A 24,406-nucleotide genomic window follows, 5' to 3' on the forward strand; every position below is an offset into this window, starting at 1 on the left:
TGAAACCTCTTGACAAAATGGTTTTCTGGACGATAAATTGTCCCAGAAGTTAATGCGATAATGATAATATTGTTGTTTTGAGACCATTTTCCAGTAATATTATGGTAATGATGGCATAATGGTGCAAGAAAACCTTTGCAAAGATCAGTAAACTTTAAAAACTTTAAATTCAAATGAACATTTAACTCTGGAACTGGAAGATGTTTTAAAAAACAAACGATAAATGAAATTAAATATAAAGCCTCAGGAAACAAAATTATCCTTCAATAAAGAGTTTAGTTGAGACCAAAGCAGCAGACTGAAGACTTTTGTCATCCCGTTTTTGGTAGAAAGAGAAAAACAGAAACATTATTGAAATGGAAATTAAGTTTGTTTCAGTTCCTCATGTGATTGATTATTGATTATTGATTCTGTTGGTCAGCTTAGAGTCGACGTTTTGAAGTGGTTCATCTTTTAAACATGAATCTGAAACATGATCTTTGCAGCAACGTTGGAACACGTTTCTCTGTTTCACTTCATATTGTGTAACATTTTGCTAGCTGAGCCAGGATCCCGGTGGGGTCATAAAGTCCCTTTAGAAGTATTTACCCCCCGGATGTTTTACCCCTTCTATTGTTTTTACAGGAGATAAACTACATTTGTCTTTTTGAAGAGAAACCTGCCATGTTGCCTTTTATCTGATTTCTTGCTTTCTCCTCCTACGCTGAGCCCAACAGATTGTTTGTGTTTCTGTGATTTTTCTCTGTTCATGATGTCACAGTTTTGTTTACCCCGAGCTCGGCTGTTTTCTGGGTTTGGGCCTGAAACTCGCTCCAGACTCGGCGTTGATGGGCTCCATCTGTGGTTCAGTTCGATAACCGTGCAGGACAAATCCGCTCTGTAGCAGCTAGCCTGAGCGTGGCGAGCACACACACACACACTCACACACTCACACACACACACTCTCACACACACACTCTCACACACACACACACACACACACACACACTCACACACACACTCACACACACACTCACACACACTCACACACTCTCACACACACACACACTCTCACACTCACACACACACACGCACACTCACACACACACACTCACACACACACACACTCACACACACTCTCACACACACACTCTCACACACACACTCTCACACACACACACACACACACACACACTCACACACACACTCTCACACACACTCACACACTCTCACACACACACACACTCTCACACTCACACTCACACACACACACTCACACACACACACTCACACACACTCTCACACACACACACACACACACACACACACACTCACTCACTCTGGGTCCATGATGGCGCTGGTCTCCAAAGTAAAAGCACCGTAAACACCCAGAGGTTTCCGTCGGTTTCCGTCTGATCGGCGGCGTTTTGGACTCCAGCGGCTCTCGGACTAACAATGCAGCCACTTCCTGTGGCGTCGCCTCAAACAGGAAACAGGAAGTGGTGGCTGGTTCTGTTGGCGCCAGCCTCACCTGTTAGCGCTCCGATGTGGATGAACTGGGAATGCTGGTGATTACAAACTGGGAATTCCAACAAAGCCAAACCACTCAGGAAAAAAATGTGGAATAATTTAATTTTTGTAACTTTTTTTCAAACAATTAAAATAAAATGTCTTGCTAAACATTTTACTGATTGGATTAGTTTTTGGAAGCTCATTAAACATTTTGCTTGGAATATTGAACTTTATAATTTCGCCCATATTTTGGTGAATTATCAGGATCTGATATTTACATTATTTTGATATTTAATTTTTTTCTATTTCTTTGTAGGTTTAAACTAAAACCACTAATTATTAAAATGTCATTTAATAAGTACTTATTTGTTTTTTTTATGTTTAAAGTGTTAGAAATAAAATTTTATATTTAGCAACATATTTAGAAAAGTTTCCACATTTCCTGCATTTAAATTTTATTTTTGGAGAAATTCTTAAATTTAATTATAAATGTTGTACTTTTCTGTGACAAACTAAGAATAATTAGATAATCTAAATGTTTTTCAGTTTATTTAACAGGAACAAACAACATGGAGGTTTCAGGCTAATGCTAATGTTAGCTTCCAGGATTTAAACACGTAAAAAGCTTAAAGGTTTCAAATATTACCAGTAATAACATTTTAAAAAATCCAATAATGCAGGTCAGTTTTCACTGAGCCTCTGTCCAGCCGTTCTGCTGCTGGTTCCGACCCAAAGGGACCCGGACTGAGCAGAACCCGGTCCATCTCCTCCGCAGTCCTCTGCCCGCTGCTGTGTAAGAACGGCGGCCTGTGCCTGCAGACGGACCGGTGCCTCTGCCCCGCTAACTTCACCGGGAGGTTCTGCCAGATTCCCGTCCCGCCCCCCGGCGCCGCCTCCACCAATGAGATCGTCCGGCCGCCGCCGCCCTCCTCCGCGGCGGCCAATCAGGAGCTGATGCGGTCGGAGTTCCTGCTGCCGCTCGGCCAGAACCGGGCGCCGCCGTCCGCAGGTGAGTCGACGTGTTTATGAGACGTTTTTGTGTTTTCAGAGAAACGTTCGGTTTGTCTGAGTTTCTTTTACCAAACGCACAGACCCCCGCATGGTAAAGGTCAGAGTTCAGCACCCCCCAGAGGCCAGCGTGAAGATCCACCAGGTGATGAAGGTAAACCAGTCATCTCCTCTCATCCAATCAGAATCTACTTCCTGCTCAGGTTGCTCAAGAAACTAAGGAATGTTTTGGTTTCAGATTTTTTATGAATTTAATTGAATTCTGATTTATTTTAGGATTTTCATGTGATTTTCTTCCAATTGTGTCTTTTTACAAATTCAGTTTGAATTTCTTTTAAATTGTGTATTTGATTCTATTTTCTATTTAATTCTTACTAATATTTTTCAATTTATTTATTTTTCACTTTTGTTTTTTAGATTTCCTGCCTGAATACTTTTTACATTATTTTAATGGTTTTATTACTTTTTTTTAAATAGTTTCATTTGGTAGATTCTGTATTTTTTTCATTTTGCACTATGTTGTAAAAATTAAACTTAAAAAAAGTTTAATTTATTTTACTAATTTAGTTTTTTGGTTTAATCTCCATGTGTGATTAATTTTCTTTGTTTTTATTTATTACATTCTGTCCAACTTGAACTAAATCCCAGATTCTTTGCCTCCGTGTCGCTCCAGGTGTCCGGATCCAGCCCGGCCCTGCGGACCCTCTCCTCCTCCTCCTCCACCTCCTCCTCCTCCTCTTCCTCCTCCTCCTCGTCCTCCTCGGGTTCGGCTGGCGCTCCGGCTCCAGCAGGTGGCGCTAGAATCCAGGCCCAGACTCTGAGGGGCGGCGGTACCTACAACCAGCAGTCTGGCTTCAAGTACTGCTTCAGAGAGGTGAAAGACGGACAGGTGAGCGGAGGCAGGTGAACGTTAAGATGTCGCTGTGATGTGCAGCCGGTTTCCGTCCTCCTGCAGCAGATTATCCCTGCGGTGTGATCCGTGTTCGCTGTGTTTGCAGTGCAGCTCTCCACTTCCTGGGCTGAGGAGCAGAGAGGTGTGCTGCAGGGGAGTCGGGAAGGCCTGGGGTCTGAGCGACTGCAGCCTCTGTCCTGAAGCTCCAGGTGGGAACACGGCAAAACCCCCAGCGGACACAAAACTCCCACTTTCACCTGAAGCTAAATTAGAATTACTGAGCAAAGCTAAACAAACAGCTGAGCTAAAACGAAACTGACACAAGATCAGATAAACAATCTGTAAAATAAATGAGCTTAAGCTGAACTATGGTAACATAAACGTAGCTAAAGTAAATGAAGCTTCGCTAAGCTAAATAAACTAAACTAATAAGACAAAAATACCATGAATTATCCCGGGTTAAGGTAAATTAAACCTGGAAAGTCAAAGCTAGATGAAATATTGTTGACAAAGGTAAATACAAAACCATTAAATATAAAGGAAGGTAGCGTACGTTAAGCTAAGCTAAGCTAAGGTTAAATAAGCTAAGATCAGCTAAGCTAATTACGGTAAACCTAAATAAAATAAAATAAGCTAACCAGTTAGCTAAATGCTGAAGAAAACGTTTATTTGTTCGCAGGTCAAAGCAACAGCAGCTGTCCTGTTGGCTTCGAGCGAACCAATGGAACGCAGTGCGTCGGTGAGTTAAACACCCACACAGAGAGGTCAAAGGTCAGCGGCAGGTGGAGGGCTCCTGAGATGAGTTCATCCAGTCCAGAAGGGGGCGCTAATCCTCCAGTATGTAAAACATGAAAAGATGAGCAGAAGGTTTTATTTTCCTTTTTGTTTTTACCTAAACATAGAAAAATATTAATATTTTTAATATTCAAGTTGTTTTGCAGGAACTCGTCTAAATCGCATCGTTTTAATAATCAGGAGATTTTAATCTGCAGATTAATTTTCCTGCAGAAACCAGGCGTGGTTTTCTGAACTGAGCTTCAGGTCTTTGGGTTGCAGCAGTTCTCCTCCCGTCTCTGAGTGTCGGAGTCGTGGAAGTGAAATCCCGTCACTCACGCGCGTGTGTGTGTGTGTTGGTGTGTGTAGATGTGAATGAGTGCCTGCAGCCGGGGCTGTGTGAGAACGGCATCTGTGTGAACACCAGGGGGAGCTATAGCTGTGTGTGTCGGTTGGGGTTCATCCTCGACGCCACACATGGAATCTGCATCTGTAAGTAACACACACACACACACACACACACTCGCACTCCGCCGCCGGCTTCACCAGAGGAATAACGCAACTCTTCCAGAATCCTCCTGAATGTCCGTGGAGCTGCAAGGCTTCCATCAGGTGGGAGGTGTGAGGCGTTCAGGCGGTTTCGGTGAATCCTGGCGGCAGTTGCGTCATTCCGACCGGCATTCCTCGACGGAGGAGGAAGGAGCTGCAGGATGCTGGTCTGGCTGCTGTCTGAGGCATCGTCTCTGTTTTCACTTCCATTTTCCACGATTGTTTTTAAATCCAAGTCTTTTTGCTCCAGTTCCTGAGCGTCTGTCTTGTTTCGGGCCCAGAAACTGAACCGGAAGGGATCTGAGATACAGGAAGCAGTAAAATCTGCGGACAGAGCGTTAGCGTTAGCTGATTAGCACAGCAGCACCAAGCCAGGAGTAACAGATACAACACAAAGTTAATGTCAGCAACATCTACTGATAAGAGAGCAGTAGGAGACAGTAATAAAGCACAGACAGCGGTGAGCAACACTAACTGGCATGTTTACTGCATTAGCCATGAAGTGCTAATCATAAACGTTAGCTCTGCTTTAGCTCTGTACCAACATGGCATTTAGCAGTAGCTAAGAAGTTATACCAACAAAGTATTTAGTATGCTAATGCTAAGGTGCTAACTTCAATCATGTTGATAACCAACGTGTACTACAACATAATATCGCTGCTGAGTAAACATTCTTCAAAATAAGAGCATGAATAAACGTCTAACAAGTGGAATAATTCCTAGTAGTCGATGAGCAAAACTTCAACACAGATGTTGAAGTTTCTTCAACTGAAAGTTTACAAATCAGCTAAATTAAGTTAAGCTAAGTGTGCCGAACGTTTTCAAAGTTAGCAAACATGCTAAAGTGCTAAAGGACAAGCTAGCTGTGCTATTAGCGGATTTCTAACAGCTCCTGAATGAAAAACTCCAGATGTGTTTGACTCTTGGTTGGTCCAGAACTTACCATCCATCTCCCTGATTGTTGTGTCTCGGCCCGGTTCTGGTTTTGCTCGGCTCGGTTCTGGTCTTGCTCGGCCCGGTTCTGGTTTTGCTCGGACTGGTTCTGGTCTTGCTCGGCCCGGTTCTGGTCTTGTATCTGCCTTTATTCTCTGAAGGCACCAGGAACTGGACTCTGCGTGCTTCCGCTGGCCAGAGATCAGCATGTTCTGGTTCTGCATGCGGCGCTCTGGCGTCTCGGCCCGTTTGGACCGGAATGTGCTCGGTGACGTATCTCCGTCTCTGTTTCCTCCTCAGCGCAGAGCGTGATTTCAGAGGAGAAGGGTCAGTGCTACCGGGTCCTGGGCTCGAGTCGGGGTCCGTATTCCTGCTCCCTGCCCATCGTCCGGAACATCACCAAACAGATCTGCTGCTGCAGCCGGGTCGGGAAGGCCTGGGGGCCCGACTGCGTGCGGTGCCCCTTCTTCGGTTCAGGTGGGTCGGTTCTGTTCCAGTGGTTCTCTGGAGCTTTCCGTCAGACTTTCTGTTTGCTCCTCAGTTGCCTTTAAGGAGATCTGTCCGGCCGGCCCGGGTTACCATTACTCGGCTTCGACTCTGCAGATCAGCCAAAGAGCGGACGGCGATTCGACGGGCCGAGAATCCCTGCTGACGGCGCAGGACGGCTCAGGTTAGCATCCAGTTGGATCCGACCTCACGTTTCTGGGCCGCTCCTGAAGGTTTTAATCATAACATGTTAAAGTGTTTGCTTAAAAGAAGAAGGAATCAGATTTTGTTACTTTTTGCTTTTGGGAAAACATTTTATTCAAATTCATTTGAGCAAAAATACCTCCGTTACAAAATGCTCCCTAAAAACTGTTTGTTGGTCTTAATTAGCAAAACTGGTGACCAGTTTGGGGAACACTTTAGCTAATCGGCTAATAGCGAGCTAGTTTTCATTTAGCGCTAGTATTTTTACTAACTTTGAAAGTTACAAATAAATTCTAAATCGCTAAGCTAAAAATTAGCTCCATGGTTATTTGTGGAACTAAGTTTTTAGCTTAGCTTTGTGGTTCAGTCCTTTTGCTGAGTTTGAAAACACTTAGCGTACATACATCTTCACTGAAATACATTTCTGGGTAACTTCCAAAACTAAAAATTAGCACCACTATTATTAGCAGAGCTAATTTTTCTCTTTTTTTTGGTAGTTTTAGCTTCTGCTAAAGTTTCTGAATAAATAAAATGCTAAGCTAAAAATTAACTTGGCAGTTGTTAGCGGAGCTAATTTTTAGAGTAGCAGTTTTGCTAACCTTGGAAATATTTAGCGCACTTAGCTTCCGCTAAATTAAATTTTTCGGATAATTTCTAAAGCTCTATTCAACTTTATTCATTTGAACAAAGTTGTGCTGAAGTTTTGATTATCGGCTGTTAAGAATCCTTCAGGTCGACGTTTATATTCATGCTCTTATTTTGAAGGGGAGGAAGTAAACTCGGTTCCTTTCTCTCCTTCAGCAGAATCGGACCTCCAGAACTTCTGATGATCATTCATTAACGGTTCGGACCTCCTTCTTCCCTGCAGATCCGGTTCCTGGGTCCAGCGGTGCTGGAACCTCCAGTTCTCAGCAGAGACCCAGTTCATCCGGGTCATCGTCTGGTACCAGAACCGGTCCAGTCCAGTCCCAGATCCAGGTCCCTGCTCAGCCAGGTGTGACCGCCGGTTCCAGACCGACGCCCCCTGCTGGTTCTGCAACCCGAACTGCTCAGGCCCGACCGGAGGTCCAACATGGCCGACCGGAGGTCCAACATGGCCGACCGGAGGTCCAACATGGCCGACAGGAGGTCCAACATGGCCGACCGGAGGTCCAACATGGCCGACCGGAGGTCCAACATGGCCGACCGGAGGTCCAACATGGCCGACAGGAGGTCCAACATGGCCGACAGGAAATCCAAAATGGCCGATTGGACTCGGCTCTGGCGAGGCCGCAGGCGTTGCCGTCCTCTGGATCGCAACCCAACCCGGCGCCGGTACCAGCGGACTCTCTGCCGACCCCGGTCCCGCCCCGGACCTCGGAGCGCGGGTCCAGACCTGGACCAGAACCGCCCGGTCCGGAGAGACGGCCGGCTGCGAGCCCAACCAGCCGGCCCGCCAGAGTCCAGCGTGAGTAGAGCCAGAACCAGAACTGGACCATCCGGTTCTGGCTGTGTGTTGGTAAAAGAACCGGGTCAGATAATGTTAAAATATCTGAAATAGATTATGAATCAGTTTCACCAAATTCTGATGAATTTTGCCTCTGAAGTCTGAAACTTTCTGAGTTTAGGTTTTGTTTTGTTTTTTAAAGGAAAAGTTAAAAACATTTTCATATTCTGAAGGATTTTATAATTTCATATGAAAAATAAATTATTTTTTATTTTTTAAAGAAAAATAAAACATTTCTGGCAGCGTCGTGTTACAACAATAACCAATTTTACTGGACGATAAAATGTCCCAGTAATTATCGTGATAAACGATAATATTGGTTTGAGACCATTTTTAATATATCGACAATGTAAACAAAATATTGATCTTCAGATCGGAAAGTATTGATCTGTTCAGTTCATTATGTTATCATTTGTTTATTGTGAAATGCCAATGAGCATTCACTAGTGTGTGTGTGTGTGTGTGTGTGTGTGTGTGTGTGTGTGTCTGTCTGTGCGCGCGCAGCTGTCCGTGGTGTGTGTCAGATCAGACCAGGTGTGTGTGAGCGTGGCCGCTGCGTGGATCAGCCAGGTGGGAAACACACCTGTGAGTGTGATGAGGGATTCCAGCCCAACGCTCAGCGGAGTCGCTGCTTCGGTGAGAAAATCCACTGGAAGGACGAAACCTCAACATGATTCATTATTAAAATGTTTCATTTCACCTGAACATCAAACTGTTTAGGACATTTTTGATTATTTAAAACAATTCAGCAGCCATTTTTCATCCTGAATCATAAATTATTCAGATAATTTTATTACAAATTTGAATCAAGACAAATTGGAAAAACAAAATATTAAATATTCAGTCAGAATTATATCATCCATCCATCCATTTTCTTCCTCTTATCCGGGTCGGGTCTTGGGGGCAGCAGCCTCAGGAGGCCCAGACTTCCCTCCCAGCCTCTTCCAGCTCCTCCAGGAACCCCAAGGCGTTTCCAGGCCATAGAGAGACATCGTCCCTCCAGCGTGTCCTGGGTCTCCCCTCCTCCCGGTGGGACCTGAACTCCTCACCAGGGAGGCGTCCAGGAGGCATCCTGACCAGATGCCCGAGCCTCAACTGGCTCCTCTCGACGTGGAGGAGCAGCGGCTCTACTCTGAGTCCCTCCCGGATGACCGAGCTTCTCTCTCTAAGGGAGAGCCCAGCCACCCTGCGGAGGAGGAAACCCATTTCAGCCGCTTGTACCCGTGATCTCGTTCTTTCGGTCATGACCCAAAGCTCATGACCATAGATGAGGGTGGGAACGTAGATCGACCGGTAAATCGAGAGCTTCGCTTTTTGGCTCAGCTCTCTCTTCACCACGACGGACCGGTACAGCGCCCGCTTCACGGCAGACGCTGCCCCAATCCGCCTGTCGATCTCCCGCTCCCTTCTTCCCTCATTCGTGAACAAGATCCCCAGATACTTAAACTCCTCCACTTGAGGCAGGACGACCCCCCTGACCCGGAGAAGGCACTCTACCCTTTTCCGGCTCAAGACCATGGCCTCGGATTTGGAGGCACTGAGCCTCATCCCGGCTGCTTCACACTCTGCTGCGAACCGCTCCAGTGAGAGCTGCAGATCACGTTCCGATGAAGCCAACAGGACCACATCATCCGCAAAAAGCAGAGATGTGATCCTAAGGCCACCAAAACGGATCAACACCTCGGCTGGTCTAGAGATTCTGTCCATGAAGGTAATGAACAGAATCGGTGACAAAGGGCAGCCTTGGCGGAGTCCAACTCTCACCGGAAACGAGCCCGACTTACTGCCGGCAATGCGGACCAGACTCTGACACCGGTCATACAGGGACCTGACAGCCCGTATCAAAGGGCCCGGTACCCCATACTCCCGGAGTACCCCCCACAGGGCCCCCCGAGGGACACGGTCGAACGCCTTCTCCAAGTCCACAAAACACATGTAGACTGGTTGGGCGAACTCCCAGAACCCTCCAGGACCTGCTGAGGGTGTAGAGCTGGTCCAGTGTTCCACGACCAGGACGAAAACCACACTGCTCTTCCTGAATCCGAGGTTCGACTATCCGATGGACCCTCCTCTCCAGGACCCCTGAATAGACCTTACCAGGGAGGCTTAAGAGTGTGATCCCCCTGTAATTGGAGCACACCCTCCGGTCCCCCTTTTTAAACAGGGGGACCACCACCCCAGTCTGCCAATCCAGGGGAACTGCCCCCGATGTCCATGCGATATTGCAGAGTCGCGTTAGCCAACACAACCCCGCAACATCCAGAGCCTTAAGGAACTCCGGGCGGATCTCATCCACCCCCGGGGCCCTGCCACCGAGGAGCTTTATGACTACCTCGGCGACCTCGTCCCCACAGATTGGAGAACCCAACCCAGAGTCCCCAGGCTCAGCTTCCTCAACAGAAGGCATGTTGGTGGGATTGAGGAGGTCTTCGAAGTATTCCGCCCACCGGCCCACAACGTCCCGAGTTGAGGTCGGCAGCACACCATCCCCACTATAAACAGTGTTGGTGCTGCACTGCTTCCCCCTCCTGAGACGCCGGATGGTGGACCAGAATCGCCTCGAAGCCGTATGGAAGTCTGTCTCCATGGCCTCTCCAAACTCCTCCCACGCCCGAGTTTTTGCCTCAGCGACAACCCGAGCCGCATGCCGCTTTGCCTGCCGGTACCCATCAGCTGCGTCTGGAGTCCCACAGGCCAAAAAGGCCCGATAGGACTCCTTCTTCAGCTTGACAGCATCCCTCACCGAAGGTGTCCACCAACGGGTTTGAGGGTTGCCGCCGCGACAGGCACCAACAACCTTGCGGCCGCAGCTCCGATAAGCCGCCTCAGCAATGGAGGCACTGAACATGGTCCACTCAGACTCAATGTCCCCCACATCCCCCGGAACGTGTTCGAAGTTCTGCCGGAGATGAGAGTTGAAGCTCCGTCTCACAGGGGACTCCGCCAGACGTTCCCAGCAGACCCTCACTACACGTTTGGGCCTGCCAGGTCTGACCGGCTTCCTCCCCCACCACCGGAGCAGACTCACCACAAGGTAGTGGTCAGTGGACAGCTCCGCACCTCTCTTCACCCGAGTGTCCAAGACATACGGCCGCAAATCCGATGAGACGATGACAAAGTCAATCATCGAACTGCGGTCTAGGGCGTCCTGGTGCCAAGTGCACATATGGACGCCCTTATGCCTGAACATGGTGTTCGTGATGGACAATCCGTGACGAGCACAGAAGTCCAACAACAGAACACCGCTTGGGTTCAGATCGGGGGGGCCGTTCCTCCCAACCACGCCTCTCCAGGTCTCACTGTCATTGCCCACGTGAGCGTTGTAGTCCCCCAGTAGAACAAGGGAGTCCCCAGGAGGGGCACTCTCCAGTACCCCCTCTAAGGACTCCAAGAAGGGTGGGTAATCTGAACTGCCGTTCGGCCCGTAAGCACAAACAACAGTCAGAACCCGTCCCCCCACCCGTAGGCGGAGGGAGGCTACCCTCTCATTCACCTGGGGTGAACCCCAACGTACAGGTGCCCAAATGGGGGGCAACAAGTATGCCCACTCCAGCCCGGCGCCTCTCACCGTGGGCAACTCCAGAGTGGAAGTACGTCCAGCCCCTCTCAAGGAGACTGGTTCCAGAACCAGAGCCATGTGTCGAGGTGAGGCCGACTATTTCTAGCCGGAACCTCTCAGCCTCGCACACTAGCTCCGGCTCCTTCCCCACCAGAGAGGTGACGTTCCACGTCCCAAGAGCTTCTGCAGCCGAGGATCAGACCGCCAGGGTCCCCTCCCTTGGCTGCCGCCCATAGCACAATGCACCCAACCCCTTTGGCCCCTCGGACAGGTGGTGAGCCCATCGGAAGGGGGACCCACGTCTCCTCTTCGGGCTGAGCCCGGCCGGGCTCCGTGGGTAAAAGCCCGGCCACCAGGCGCTCGCCATCGTGCCCCACCTCCAGGCCTGGCTCCAGAGTGGGGCCCCGGTGACCCGCGTCCGGGCGAGGGAAAACGCAGTCCAAAGTTTGTATTCATCATATGGGGTCTTCGGGCTGCACTTTGTCTGGTTCCTCACCTAGGACCTGTCTGCCTTGGGTGACCCTTCCAGGGGCATAAAGCCCCAGACAGCATAGCTCCTAGGATCATTGGGACACTCAAACCCCTCCACCACGATAAGGTGGCAGCCCAAGGAGAGAGAATTATATCAAATATTATTAAATCTGAAAACAGTAAGCTATCAAAAATATGTCTTGCACCAAATTAAAAAAATTAAAAGCTCTGGAAATAATAATCAATAGTTTAGTTAGTAATTCATTAAAATCTACGGAGCTAAATTGAGGCCATAAAATTTTGTTCAAAAACTTTGTACTGAAAAAATTGAAACAAAATATTTGAAATTGAAGAACAACTTTTAAACTAAAAAATGGAGAAGAATGAAATCTACTTTTTGATTCAAGTGTTTTTATCAGATTCAGAGGAAGAAGAATCATGGCTGACAGTACGGAGCTAAATTTGTTACAAAAATTAATTTTTTGAAACTGAAGAAAAAGTTAAAATTAAAACTTTTGTAGCAATAAATGCCAAAAATATCGACTTTGTTGAAAGTTAACCGGAAAAAATGTCAACAAAATTAAAAAAAATTAAACATAGAAATAAATATGTATAAAAAAATATAGAAATATTGTTTATAATGCATTTATTTCCTCGTGTTGAATCCCAGATGTGGACGAATGTCAGCAGAATCCCTGCAGTAACGGGCGCTGCGAAAACTCCCCAGGGAGCTTCAGGTGTGTCTGTTACCATGGTTACAGGCTGGCTGGGAACACCTGTGAAGGTAAAGGCTTAACGAGGAAATAATTCCTAAAAATAAACTTCTTAGCTAAAACAAACAGAAGTGAATGTTGGAGCTCTGGTGGGACTGGAGGAATCCCACAGGTGTGTGTGTTTACCTGTGTGTGTATTTTTACCTGTGTGTGTGTTCACCTGTGTGTGTTTACCTGTGTGTGTGTTCACCTGTGTGCGTTTACCTATGTGTGTGTGTTTACCTGTTTTTACCTGTGTGTGTTTACCTGTGTGTATTTTTACCTGTGTGTGTTTACCTGTGTGTATTTTTACCTGTGTGTGTTTACCTGTGTGTATTTTTACCTGTGTGTATTTTTACCTGTGTGTGTTTACCTGTGTGTATTTTTACCTGTGTGTGTTTACCTGTGTGTATTTTTACCTGTGTGTATTTTTACCTGTGTGTGTTTACCTGTGTGTATTTTTACCTGTGTGTGTTTACCTGTGTGTATTTTTACCTGTGTGTATTTTTACCTGTGTGTGTTTACCTGTGTGTATTTTTACCTGTGTGTGTTTACCTGTGTGTGTTCCAGATGTGGACGAATGTCAGCAGAATCCCTGCAGTAACGGACGCTGTGAAAACTCCCCAGGGAGCTTCAGGTGTGTCTGTCGCCGTGGTTACAGGCTCACTGGGAACACCTGTGAAGGTAAAGGAGGTGATATTTCTTTCTGCTCTGACTAGAAGATGTTTTGGGTGTGTGTGTGTTGTTACCTGTGTGTGTGTTTACCTGTGTGTGTTTACCTGTATGTTGTTACCTGTGTGTTTACCTGTGTGTGTTTACCTGTATGTTGTTACCTGTGTGTTTACCTGTGTGTGTTTACCTGTATGTTGTTACCTGTGTGTTTACCTGTGTGTGTTCCAGACGTGGATGAGTGCGTGGATCCGCTGCGGTGTCCGGGTCAGGAGTGCGTCAACATGCCGGGTTCGTTCCGCTGCTCGCCCTGCCAGCCGGGATCTCGGCTGCTCAACGGGATCTGCACAGGTAACGCTAACCTGCCTCTCACCTGAGGCGCCGGGTTCCGATTGGACCGGACCCGTCCAGCTCCGATTCTCCGTCGTGTTCGCAGACATCGACGAGTGCCGGCAGTCCCCGTGCTCCGGCGGCCTCTGCGAGAACACGGCCGGCAGCTTCCGCTGCGTCTGTCGCCACGGTTACCGGCTCCAGAACAACACCTGTACAGGTAGGCGCGGTTCGGTCGCGGCGCCGCTCGGCGGGAGCGGTCGGGTCGGTGACCGGGTCCGCTGTGTGTTCAGACGTGGACGAGTGCGCGGAGCCGTCTCAGTGTCCGGGCCAGATGTGTGTGAACTCTGTGGGGTCGTACAGGTGTGTGTCGTGTCGTCCAGGATACACACTGACCAACAGGCAGTGCACAGGTGTGTTCACACGCACACACACACACACGCACACACACACACACACACACACACACACACGCACACACACACACACACACACACACACCGAGGTTCTGTTATCACAGAAATGTGACGGATCCTTCACATCATTTTATCATGAAATTTATTGGTCTAAATGTCACGTAAGTAAAAAAGAAGCCGTTATTTTCACTAACCAGTCTGCTGCTGTGTGTAGTACCTCACCTCTCCACCAGATGGCGCACCACACAACGTTGCTTTGGGTGCTCACATTTCTAAATCCTTTGTTTTAGTTCTGGTGTACCACACGGACCAGCACTTGGCCCACTTGTGTTCCGTTTTCATGGTTCTCAGCTCTGATCATTTTGGGCCGTAAGAGTCGACCTGTTTGCTGACGATACTCAGGATTTCATCCGACTTTCCGTAAACGTTCCAGCATGTAGACTTCCCGTCTCGTTTTAGATGAAATGTGTGTTTGGTTGCATCGGCTCTTGGTTCTGACTGAGACGGTCCTTTAAAATACATTCCACAGTCCATGAGTCCTGGAGGAATGTCTGTCTGTCACCTGGTTTTCGGTGCCTGAATCCAACAGATTCATCATCTTCATGAAAGCCTTCAGTTCGTCTCCACTCAGCTCCGCTCCTACTAACCAGGAAGTGATGTAACATTCGGAGGTGGAACTGGAGCCTTCGGCGCTCTGAACGTTTGAAACGGCGCTAACTAACGTCACTGATTAATGTTAGACACTCGGCGACCAAATTCAAGACGGATGTGGAACTTTCTTCAGCTGAAAGCCACTTATGTTCCTACACTGATTTAGGAGGAGCCAAGTGTTGTAAGAAGTTAGCAAAAACGTTAAAGCTAAAAGTTAGCTCCTCTGTTAGCGCGCTAGCAGAAGGAAGTGCTCACTAAGCTAGCTCTGTCCTGCAGACGTGGATGAGTGCGCGAGCGCCGGAGCGTGTGACGCGGAGCAGGTGTGTGTGAACAGCGTGGGCTCGTTCAGGTGCGACTGTCGCCCCGGTTACCGGAGCTCCGGCCTGGGCAGGCGGTGCGCAGGTGAGCACAGCGCGGCGCCGCTCAGGTTGGCTTTAAACGGAGCTTCTGATCAGGTTTGTGTCTTCAGACGTCAACGAGTGTTTGGAGGGAGACTTCTGCTTCTCCAGAGGGGAGTGTGTGAACACACCTGGATCATACACCTGTGTGTGCTCACCTGGGTTCACGCTGAGCGAGAACAGGACGGCCTGCCTCGGTGAGCCTCGTTCTGACTCTTCACTGACTGTTCATTTGTTTTTTCATTCGATTGAAGTTTATTGATCACCTGGTTGAACTGACAAACTGAAGGTTTTTAGCCACATGCTAATTAGCAAACACAGATTTGGCTGCTGGACTTTAAAGCTGCAACTGATGATGTTTATTTATTGATTATTCTGATAATTAATAAGATTTTAAAAAGTCACATTCTGCAGATTTTTCATTTAACCTCTTAAGCTTTTTTATAAACTTAGAAATGCATAAAAGACTCAATCAAATAATAATTAAGTTGAATTTTGAAGTAAGAAAAGCTCAGATTGAGCATAAATACAGCCATTGGGGATTGATATGGGGGTTGATTATAGACTAATAATTGGTTGCAGAAGATGCTGGTAGCAGATTTTACCAGAATTTGAACCAGTGAAGCTAAAAATGCCTCTTTTAAAATCTAAAAAGTGGCATTTTGTTTGTTTTGGTGCAGTTTTGACTTGATTTCTGCTCTGTTTGATCAGTTGGTTAATAAATTAGCTGATGCTTATTTCAGTAATTGATTCCAGGTTTTCATATTTTCATCCTGACGGCCATTTTTAAACTTCCCTCCCAGACGTGGACGAGTGTGTGAGGCCTGGTGTGTGTTCGGACGGCCGCTGTGTGAACACCGACGGCTCCTTCCAGTGTCGGTGTGACTCGGGCTTCAGCGCCGACCCGGAGCAGACCGCCTGCCTCGGTGAGCCGCCGGAGCGCCGCCCGGAGCGCCGCGCCGTCCCGGACGTCCTCACTCAGCTTTCCCGTCTCTCTGTGTCCCCAGACGTGGATGAGTGTGTGTCCAGCGGCGGCTCCGTTTGCCCGTCGCGGCGGTGTGAGAACACCATCGGCTCGTTCCGCTGCCTCGCCACCTGCCAGCCGGGTCAGCGGGTCGCCGCCGACGGCTCGTGCGTCGGGCCGCCCGTGTCCTCGCAGCCCGCAGCACCACGGCTCCCATCGTCTGTTTCAGGCAGGATGATGATGATGATGATGATGGGTTTGCTCTCTCTCTCTCTCTGAACCACTTCCTCATGGCTTCCTCTATGATTTAACTTTTTGTCACATTTTGCTCATAACTCAGAGTGAAATTTCTGCTCACACTCAATTTTTTCCCTTTCTACACATTCTGTACCCCAAAACGTGGGAGTCCGTGTCTGAAGGCGTAGATCTCGTCGCTGTGGCGCCGGCCGCTCGGCGAAACGACACGATGAGGGAAACTCAGTGCAGCTCTGATCTGAACCGTTGTTTCTCCTAAACGATGCCACAGAAACATGTTGGAGTTTCTCCTCCCGTCTCAGATTCTGCCATCATTTTCACACCTGTTGCAGTTTTTCCATGAATTTGGTTCATCGCCAAATGGTTCAAGTTGAAACTTTTCACGTACATGATTAGATCCCCCAGCCGGATCGTGAAACGAGGATGGCTGTTCCTGATGTGCAGCAGCACCTCGGCAGCCTGCTGTGTTTTACGGAGCCGTTTGTGCCTTTAATATGCAGGAACATTTCTCTGTCGTGACGGCAGCAGCCTTCACTTCCTGTGTTATGTTACTAACCGTGGATCTCTCTGGTGAACCTGGTGGTTGTTTTAAAGGTTCATACAAATAGATTTATTAAAACTATTTGGTGAGATGTTGTGTTTTAAAGTTCAGTGATCTTTCTGATTCTCCAGAGTCCGGGTCCCGCCCTGAGTCCACACACTCCTCCTCTTCCTCCTCCGGGTCCCAGATCAGTGCAGTGGATGTTTCTGCGGTTCTGCCGCGCCCGTCTGCGGCGCAGCCCGGTGAACTGAGGGACTGCTACTACAACCTGGCGGCAGGCGGCTGCAGCCTGCTGGCGGCCAACACCAGCCAGCAGGAGTGCTGCTGCACCGCGGGGGAGGGCTGGGGGCGGGGCTGCCGCGCCCACACCTGCCCCGCCGCAGACACAGGTGGGACCTGCAGGACGCAGCTGCTGCAGCTGCTGCAGCTGCCGCGTCGCTGCGTTCTTACGGCTGCCTTTCGTGTTGCAGCTGACTTCCTGTCCCTGTGTCCCAGTGGGAGGGGCTACGTGACGGCGGGATCGGGCGCCTTCAGCTACACAGGTACCCGCCGTGTCTCGCCCTCTGGTTGCCGTGGCAACGGCGGCCTCTCAGCCTCCTGCTGTCTTGTCCCCAGACGTGGACGAGTGCAAGCGCTTCCAGCCCGAGGTGTGCAAGAACGGCGTGTGCGTGAACAACATCCCGGGCTACAGGTGCTACTGCTCCAGCGGCTTCGTCTACAGCGCCGCCCTGCTGGAGTGCATCGGTACGGACACAGCTGGGTCAGCGGCCGCGGCCGACGTCCGTCCGGCCGCGGCCGCTGACCCGTTTCCCGTCTGCAGATTACGACGAGTGTGAGGAGGAGAGCTGCGTGGGCGGCGTGTGTGTGAACACGGTGGGGTCGTTCTACTGCAGCTGCCCGCCGCCGCTGGTGCTGGACGACACGCAGAGGAACTGCGTCAACGCCTCGCACCTCACCATGGGTGACCCTTCCTCATCCTCATCTTCATCACACAGCCAGCGTCTCAGATCAGTCCATGCCAGAAATCAGCGATTCGTTTTATCCAACATGCTGCCGTCAGTTTGCTCTCCGGACCGGAGGGAAAACAAAACTGATCTCACAAAATCCAGTTTGTATCCTCAGATGTTCGTGTTTCTCTAGGAGAGCAGAGGAGCTGAACATGCAGGCAGGTTGTTGCTAGGCAACCGAAGTCACTCAGCAGGTTGTTGCTAGGCAACCAAAGTCACTCAGCAGGTTGTTGCTAGGCAACCAAAGTTACTCAGTTACTGATTTTTTCATGTTCATAGTGGCACAAACATTTGTCCCTCCATTTCTTTAAAGCAGGGGTCCCCAAGCTTTTTCCTCTGAGGGCCACACAACTCTTCCCTTCTCTGGTGGGCCGGAGTCAGTTTGTAACACGTTTATCACCTGGGCTGCCGGAAATTGTTGCCAGGGGGCGAGGGGGTGCGGGTTTCTCGAATGATTTTTACCCAGCAAGCACATGGGCAAAAACCGTTAGTGAAACAGTCACTGGGACTGACTGGTATATATTCCATTGAGGGTAAGTAACTTTAACATATGAATTCCTCATATGTTAACATAAAGGCTCGTTTTGAAGTATAAGCTGCTACTTACAGGCTTCGAAGCTCGACCTGGAATGCGGCGTTCATAACAAACACGTGTTCATCTGCTCTACCGCTAGCAAACAACCGCACTGATTACATAACATAAAAGTCAAGCAGTTCCCTAAAAGTCCAACAGATGGCAGCACAAAACACCCACAGTTTACAGGACACTCTTCCTGCTAAAAAGAATGCTCTCTGGTATTGTTCAGGGAGCCGGACCAAATGTGGAGGCGGGCCGGATCCGGCCCGCAGGCCGTAGTTTGGTTTAAAACCTAAATAAATCCTGAACAGTTCATCTGTCATCAGGTTCTGTTGACTTTCTGCTGTGGAGTCAAAGAAAATGGCCGCCTGCGGCGCTGCCGTTCAGCTGCAGGTGGAAGGCCAAACCTCCTTCAGGCCTCCAGCTGCTTCGTTGCGGCCGCCAGCGCTGCAGGTTGCGTCGTGTCGTCTGCGTATCGACAGAACTGCTGTTTGTGTTGCGTCCAGATGAGAACCTGTCCTTGTGCTGGCAGCACGTCAGCGCCGACCTGCTGTGCCAGAGTCCTCTGCTGGGGGCGCAGGTCACCTTCATCGACTGCTGCTGCTTCTACGGCGAGGGCTGGGGGATGGGCTGCGCCCTCTGCCCCGCCACAGACTCAGGTAAGCGTCGCGCTGCGGGGCGGCCCGCCTGCGGTGGCCGCGGCGCGCTGACGGCCGTCTGTCTGTCTGTCTGCAGAGGACTACGCCTCTCTGTGCAGCTCCTACTCTGCTGCGGCGTTCCCGGGAAGCTTCCCAGACTCCGCCGGACCAGAAACCGGGCCGGGGCGAGGAGGTACGATAAGACGATGACCTCATCAGGCTGTGCAGCATCTGCTCCAGCTGATTGGTTGTTCCTTCAGACAGCAGTAGCAAATCAGGGAGGATGTGGAGGAGATGGATCTGCTCACATTACCTGACTCATCGCAAACTGTCTCAACATGGAGACATTTTTAATAAATATATAGAAACTTTGGTCATTAAAGTTCCACCTGCTGAACTGAAGCTTTTTTCTCAGAGAAGTTTTGCGGTTCTTGATCTTCTCCTGCTTTTCCCAGCTGCTCCCTACAGTCCGGAGTTCTTTCCTGCAGCGCCGCTTCCTGGCAGAGATTTCAGTCAGGACTACGACGACTACTCGCCAGCAGGGGGCAGCAGGTCCGGCTTCAGGGCCAGGCCGCCTGTCTCCTTCGCCCCGCCGGACGACGCCTACGGCGGCTCCGAGTTCAGGTGAGGCCAGCGGCGCCGGCTCCTGACGTCTGGCTGCTTCTCGTGTTTCCTGACGCTCCGATGTTCCCGTCAGCCCCGGTTTCTACCCAGAGGGAGACTACGGCTCCGCACCCAGGACGCCCGCCTTGCGACTCCCTCCGGACCCCCGGTCCGACATCGCCTTCATGGCGCGGCCTCTGCCTCCGTCCAGACCCGACCAACCGCCGCTCAGCCTGGCGCCGCGGCCCGGACCGCCGTACGACGACCGGGAGGAGGGCGGGGACTTGAGGGGGTGGAGGCCGGGGGCGGGGCTTCCTCCGTTCATCGACAGAGGAGAAGGCGGGGGCGGCGGGCCACAGAGGGTCTATGAGAGTAAGTCTGAGGCAGAACAACTCCTGAAAACATGGAACTGATCTGCCTAACGGAGAACGGAGGAAACGCCGTCTGTAGGCCAGCGTGAAAACTTTCTAGATCAGGACCTGCAGCCTTAACAAACCAAAGAGACATTTTTGCTGTCAGTCCAGCCGAATAAAACTTTAGCGCCGCTGATCTCAAAAAACTGTTTTTATTCATGTTAAAAATGTGAATCGTTTTCCCTTTTAGTCTCATTTAAATCCCATTAAAATAAGTTTCTGGGTGTGAATACTTTGTGTCGTTCTTCCAGGGCGCTACGAGACGCACGCCAGCCTGAGTGCCGCCGAGGATTGTGGGATTCTGCACGGCTGTGAGAACGGCCAGTGCATCCGCGTTGCCGAGGGTTACACCTGCGACTGCTACGCGGGCTTCGAGCTGGACCTGACGTCCATGAGCTGCATCGGTACGTACTGGTGCTGCGCCGCGCCGCCGTGCTGCATCGCGCCGCATGCCGTGCCGCCGTGCTGCATCGCGCCGCATGCCGTGCCGCCGTGCTGCATCGCGCCGCATGCCGTGCCGCCGTGCTGCATCGCGCCGCATGCCGTGCCGCCGTGCTGCATCGCGCCACCGTGCTGTGCTGCGCCGCGCCGCCATGCTGCTCCGCGCCGCCATGCTGCATCGCGCCGCCATGCTGTAGTGCTCCGCGCCGCCGTGCTGCGCCGCGCCGCCATGCTGCATCGCGCCACCATGCTGTGCCGCGCCGCCATGCCGTCTCTGACTCGCTGTCCGTTTTCCAGACATTAACGAGTGCGAAGACGCTGCTGCGCTGCCGTTCCCATGCGTCAACGCTCGCTGCGTCAACACGGAAGGCTCGTTCCGATGCGTCTGCAGGAGAGGATACGTCATGTCGCGCAGACGCAACCACTGCATCGCTGCTTAGACCCGGCAGGACCTGCGACCCGGCCGAACTGCCAGCAGCTCACTGGACTGCCACTCTGTTGTGGAAAATGTATTAATTACATGAGCTGCGAAAAGCAGGAGTTTTTATAAAATTTTAATTTAAATCATTGGTCGATTCCTTAACAGAACCATGAAGCAGCAGGTTGCTGACCTCTGACCTTTAGCAGGTGGAATGACACTGAACCGAAGTATTCAGTTCTTTCTGTTTGCACTAAACCGACCGAAGTCAGAAGAGCTGGTTTAACATCTTCCACGATAAACAGAATCTCACGCTGGTCTCCGTCTAAAGGCTCATCAACGTTCAGAAAACTTTTCCTTTCCAATCCTGGACAGTTTTATTTATTTCACTGCCAAAATATAACAAAGATGGAAGAAACGGCTTCAAAACGAGGCTGTCGGTGCGTAGAAACGTCCACCAAAGTAAAACGGGAAGATTTATCCAGTTAGAAGAAACAGGAGACGTAGCAAACCGGCACCATAAGGAAGGATTTAAAAGCTTTCTGTGGTGAGTCTCAAACAATTCCTGAGACAAAATCTGTTATTCAAACCACTAACATTTAATTTTTTAAGTCAATTTTAGTCTCAACTTTCATTTCCAATAATCTTGAGGATTATCAGGATCCTGAGAGATTTTCCTGCTGTGTGTTCAGGGATCTGAGCCGCTCTGAAGGAACTGCTCCAATCTGAAATCAGGGATATTCATCCTATCGGATCATCTTGGCGCGGTATCGCATCGTGCGGCGTCAAACGAGAACGCAGCAGTCTGTTGCATCTAGCCAATCAGAAACACAGAGATGGATCTAAAACAGCTGCCGTGGCGCGGCAGAAGGTCCCGTGGTGTTGGAGATCATCAGAGATCTCTGTGTATCGTTGTTTTATCTTTTAAAATAATCCACAACCCATCAACACAGGACCAAAGCTGTTATACCTACAAAGTTTTATCGTCTGAATTTCTAAACCTTGCCGTGTGAAGCAGGCATTGTGTGTAGTTTGTGCTCCTGTTCTGACCAGCATTGTTGCTCTGAGGCCACCTGATGTCAACAGCACTGAATTTCTCTCAACTTGTTTGGATTCATCATGTTAACATTTCAAATCTGAACAAAAGCAGATTAGGAGTGTTGATATAAAGCAAAGTGGCCTTTCTACAGCCCAGATTTTAATAAATAAACTTTATTTACTTTCTTACTTGCAGATTAAACAACATTAACGATAATAAATCAGGTTGGTGGTTGAAACCTGCAGGGCTCATAGTTTGTCTTCCTGAGGACATTCATGGGCTGAACGTCAATCATATGAAGCAGATTCAGACTGACGGAGCTCAACGTTTGCGTCATATAAAGTAATGTTTCCATTTCCTGTTTTAAATTAGTTATGTATTCATTCGTAGATCAAACATTTCATCCCAAATGACTGTTTTAGTTTCTAGTCACATGATCCACGGGAAGAGGCTTGGAATGGACCAAATTTAATATCGTTAACAAGAGAAGTTGATACAAAAAACAAACAATTTTAACAACAATAGAATTCAAAGCTTCAGATGTTTAATAAAAACTTTACGTTTTAAGAAAGATTCATGCAGATGTTAAAGTTTAAGGCAATACAATATCTTATAGTTTTTAATCAAATATTTTAATGTTGGTTCTGCTCAACCTAAACTTATTTATATAAAAATTAAAGCACTCACTGTTAGCCCTCAACATCAGGTAACCAGGTAATGCTAACAAAGATTTAAATATCAGTTGAAATGAAGTCTAGTTGCTAATATTTAATTGTTTCTAAGGTTGTAGTGTTTTTTTTATTTTCAATACACCAAAGTCATTTATTGGTAAGCAATGAGTAGCTAAATATATGTTGTTTAATTTCTACCTGTTATTAGCTAACATATAAAACCAGGTAGTATTAACATTAAAGAGTTCCTTAGCATTCAGTCCTTTCAGCTGTAAATGGTTGAAAGGATTGAAATCTTAAGGTCTAAAATCAAAGCTGCAGCAGCTGAAATACTTGGGAAAAACATTTAGAGATCAACCACTAACTATTGAAATGAGCCGTTTGGTTTGTTTATTAGCTTATAGCTGTTTGGCTGTAGTTAGCTCAGATGCTAATAAGCAAGCTAAACGTGTTACTGTCAAAACAAACACTTTTGGGCTTGAACGTTACCTTTGTAAAACCTTTTAAATGGCTTAAAAGTGTGTCATTTTGAATATGATTAGTTTTTCTCCTAACAGTTGGCACCAGTGCTCATCAGTTAGCAAGTGTTATTTAATCTAAAAAATCTAATATTCTAATATGTTCACGCCTTTATTATTCCACTAAGACAATTTTTTCTGAAAAATAATTAGTTACACTTTTGTAGTAGCGCTACTTGGCTAGCAGCCTCCCGCTTAGCGTCAGATGAGCTTCCAGACCAAAAGCAGAAAGTTGTGACTGAACTCTGTTCACCATGGTGACGTTTCAAAGAGTAAAACATCACAACTTTCAAATCAGATCTCATTTAAATTGCTGAATTGTAAATAGTTCTGGCTGTTTTTACTACCTAGCATATTAGCTAGCTTGATTTTAGCCACCTGTGTTTATTTCTAAGTAAATGCAATGCTCTTGGTTTTTGTAGTTACTAGTCCAAATATAATTTTTACTGTATATGTACTTATTTCAACTTCATTTTATTTTAAATGATTTTTTAATTAACATTTTTAATTAAACTTGTTGTACAGAATTAAATATGAACAGAAAGTCCACCAAATATTCAACTTATTTGTTAAATATTTGTATTACATTTTCAGTGGAAAACAGTGATATAGTTTAATTTCTGTTTTCAGTTGGATTTATGATGTTCAGCTCTCATTTTGATGTGCTTGTAGTATTTTTTCCACAGCAGAAGTTTGAAATGAAAATGAAATGTGTATAAAACTTTCCTTTATGTGATGTTATGCTAAATCAAGTGTCATAAGCTTTATTTTTCCTCTTCAGCACATGAAGGTTCAAGTAAAACATGCACTGTATCTGCCAACTTCCTCACAGTGGGTTTCATAACCAATCTGAAACCATGTTTTTGGTTTTTAAATGGTTTTATTTTAAAGTTTGATAAAAACGTTTTTGTATTATTGTTTCTTTGACAAGGACTGCAAATACATTTGCACACATTAACTCTTAGATGTGTTGTTGTGTTTTGTTTTCTTGACCTTTTTAGGAATAAATCAAACTTGCAATATTTTAAAGAAACTATAAATAAATCACTGTAGTTCCGAAAAAGGGCCTCAGATGTTTGCATCAACAGCTGTTAAAACGTTATAAAAGATCATAGCTAGCATAAGGCTAATCAGGATGAAAATGACACACAACCAAATTAGTTTGTTTATATTTAAACTTCAACAGCAGATTGAAAATAGTTGCAGGTTGTATAAAGACAGAAGAACCTTGAAGGAGAGTTGGGGGCGGGGG

The 24,406-nt window shown here is 48.0% G+C and overlaps 1 protein-coding gene across 6 annotated transcripts in view; it reads left to right on the top strand.

The window, feature by feature from the left end:
• ltbp4 (latent transforming growth factor beta binding protein 4) overlaps positions 1-24,118 on the top strand; it is a 44,081-nt gene extending 19,963 nt beyond the window's left edge. For 3 of the 6 annotated variants that reach the window (XM_081614620.1, XM_081614625.1, XM_081614624.1), the window contains 29 exons: positions 2,267-2,500; positions 2,583-2,653; positions 3,173-3,388; positions 3,498-3,600; positions 4,071-4,130; positions 4,535-4,657; positions 5,948-6,124; positions 6,189-6,317; positions 7,206-7,784; positions 8,328-8,459; positions 12,524-12,637; positions 13,176-13,289; positions 13,506-13,625; positions 13,711-13,824; positions 13,898-14,017; positions 14,948-15,073; positions 15,141-15,266; positions 15,873-15,995; positions 16,077-16,262; positions 16,961-17,218; positions 17,300-17,371; positions 17,445-17,573; positions 17,650-17,790; positions 18,920-19,072; positions 19,149-19,244; positions 19,507-19,675; positions 19,749-20,026; positions 20,319-20,471; positions 20,806-24,118. In XM_081614620.1, coding sequence (XP_081470746.1) covers positions 2,267-2,500; positions 2,583-2,653; positions 3,173-3,388; positions 3,498-3,600; positions 4,071-4,130; positions 4,535-4,657; positions 5,948-6,124; positions 6,189-6,317; positions 7,206-7,784; positions 8,328-8,459; positions 12,524-12,637; positions 13,176-13,289; positions 13,506-13,625; positions 13,711-13,824; positions 13,898-14,017; positions 14,948-15,073; positions 15,141-15,266; positions 15,873-15,995; positions 16,077-16,262; positions 16,961-17,218; positions 17,300-17,371; positions 17,445-17,573; positions 17,650-17,790; positions 18,920-19,072; positions 19,149-19,244; positions 19,507-19,675; positions 19,749-20,026; positions 20,319-20,471; positions 20,806-20,948 — 4,559 coding nt within the window. In that variant the 3' untranslated portion in view covers positions 20,949-24,118. The remainder of the gene's footprint in view (positions 1-2,266; positions 2,501-2,582; positions 2,654-3,172; positions 3,389-3,497; positions 3,601-4,070; positions 4,131-4,534; positions 4,658-5,947; positions 6,125-6,188; positions 6,318-7,205; positions 7,785-8,327; positions 8,460-12,523; positions 12,638-13,175; positions 13,290-13,505; positions 13,626-13,710; positions 13,825-13,897; positions 14,018-14,947; positions 15,074-15,140; positions 15,267-15,872; positions 15,996-16,076; positions 16,263-16,960; positions 17,219-17,299; positions 17,372-17,444; positions 17,574-17,649; positions 17,791-18,919; positions 19,073-19,148; positions 19,245-19,506; positions 19,676-19,748; positions 20,027-20,318; positions 20,472-20,805) is intronic. The other 3 variants (XM_081614622.1, XM_081614623.1, XM_081614621.1) reach the window with 3 other exon arrangements.
• Positions 24,119-24,406: the final 288 nt, after the last annotated feature.

This window comes from Poecilia reticulata, chromosome 13 (genome assembly GCF_904066995.2).
Source record: "Poecilia reticulata chromosome 13, P_reticulata-male-v2, whole genome shotgun sequence".
Classification (NCBI taxonomy): domain Eukaryota; kingdom Metazoa; phylum Chordata; class Actinopteri; order Cyprinodontiformes; family Poeciliidae; genus Poecilia; species Poecilia reticulata.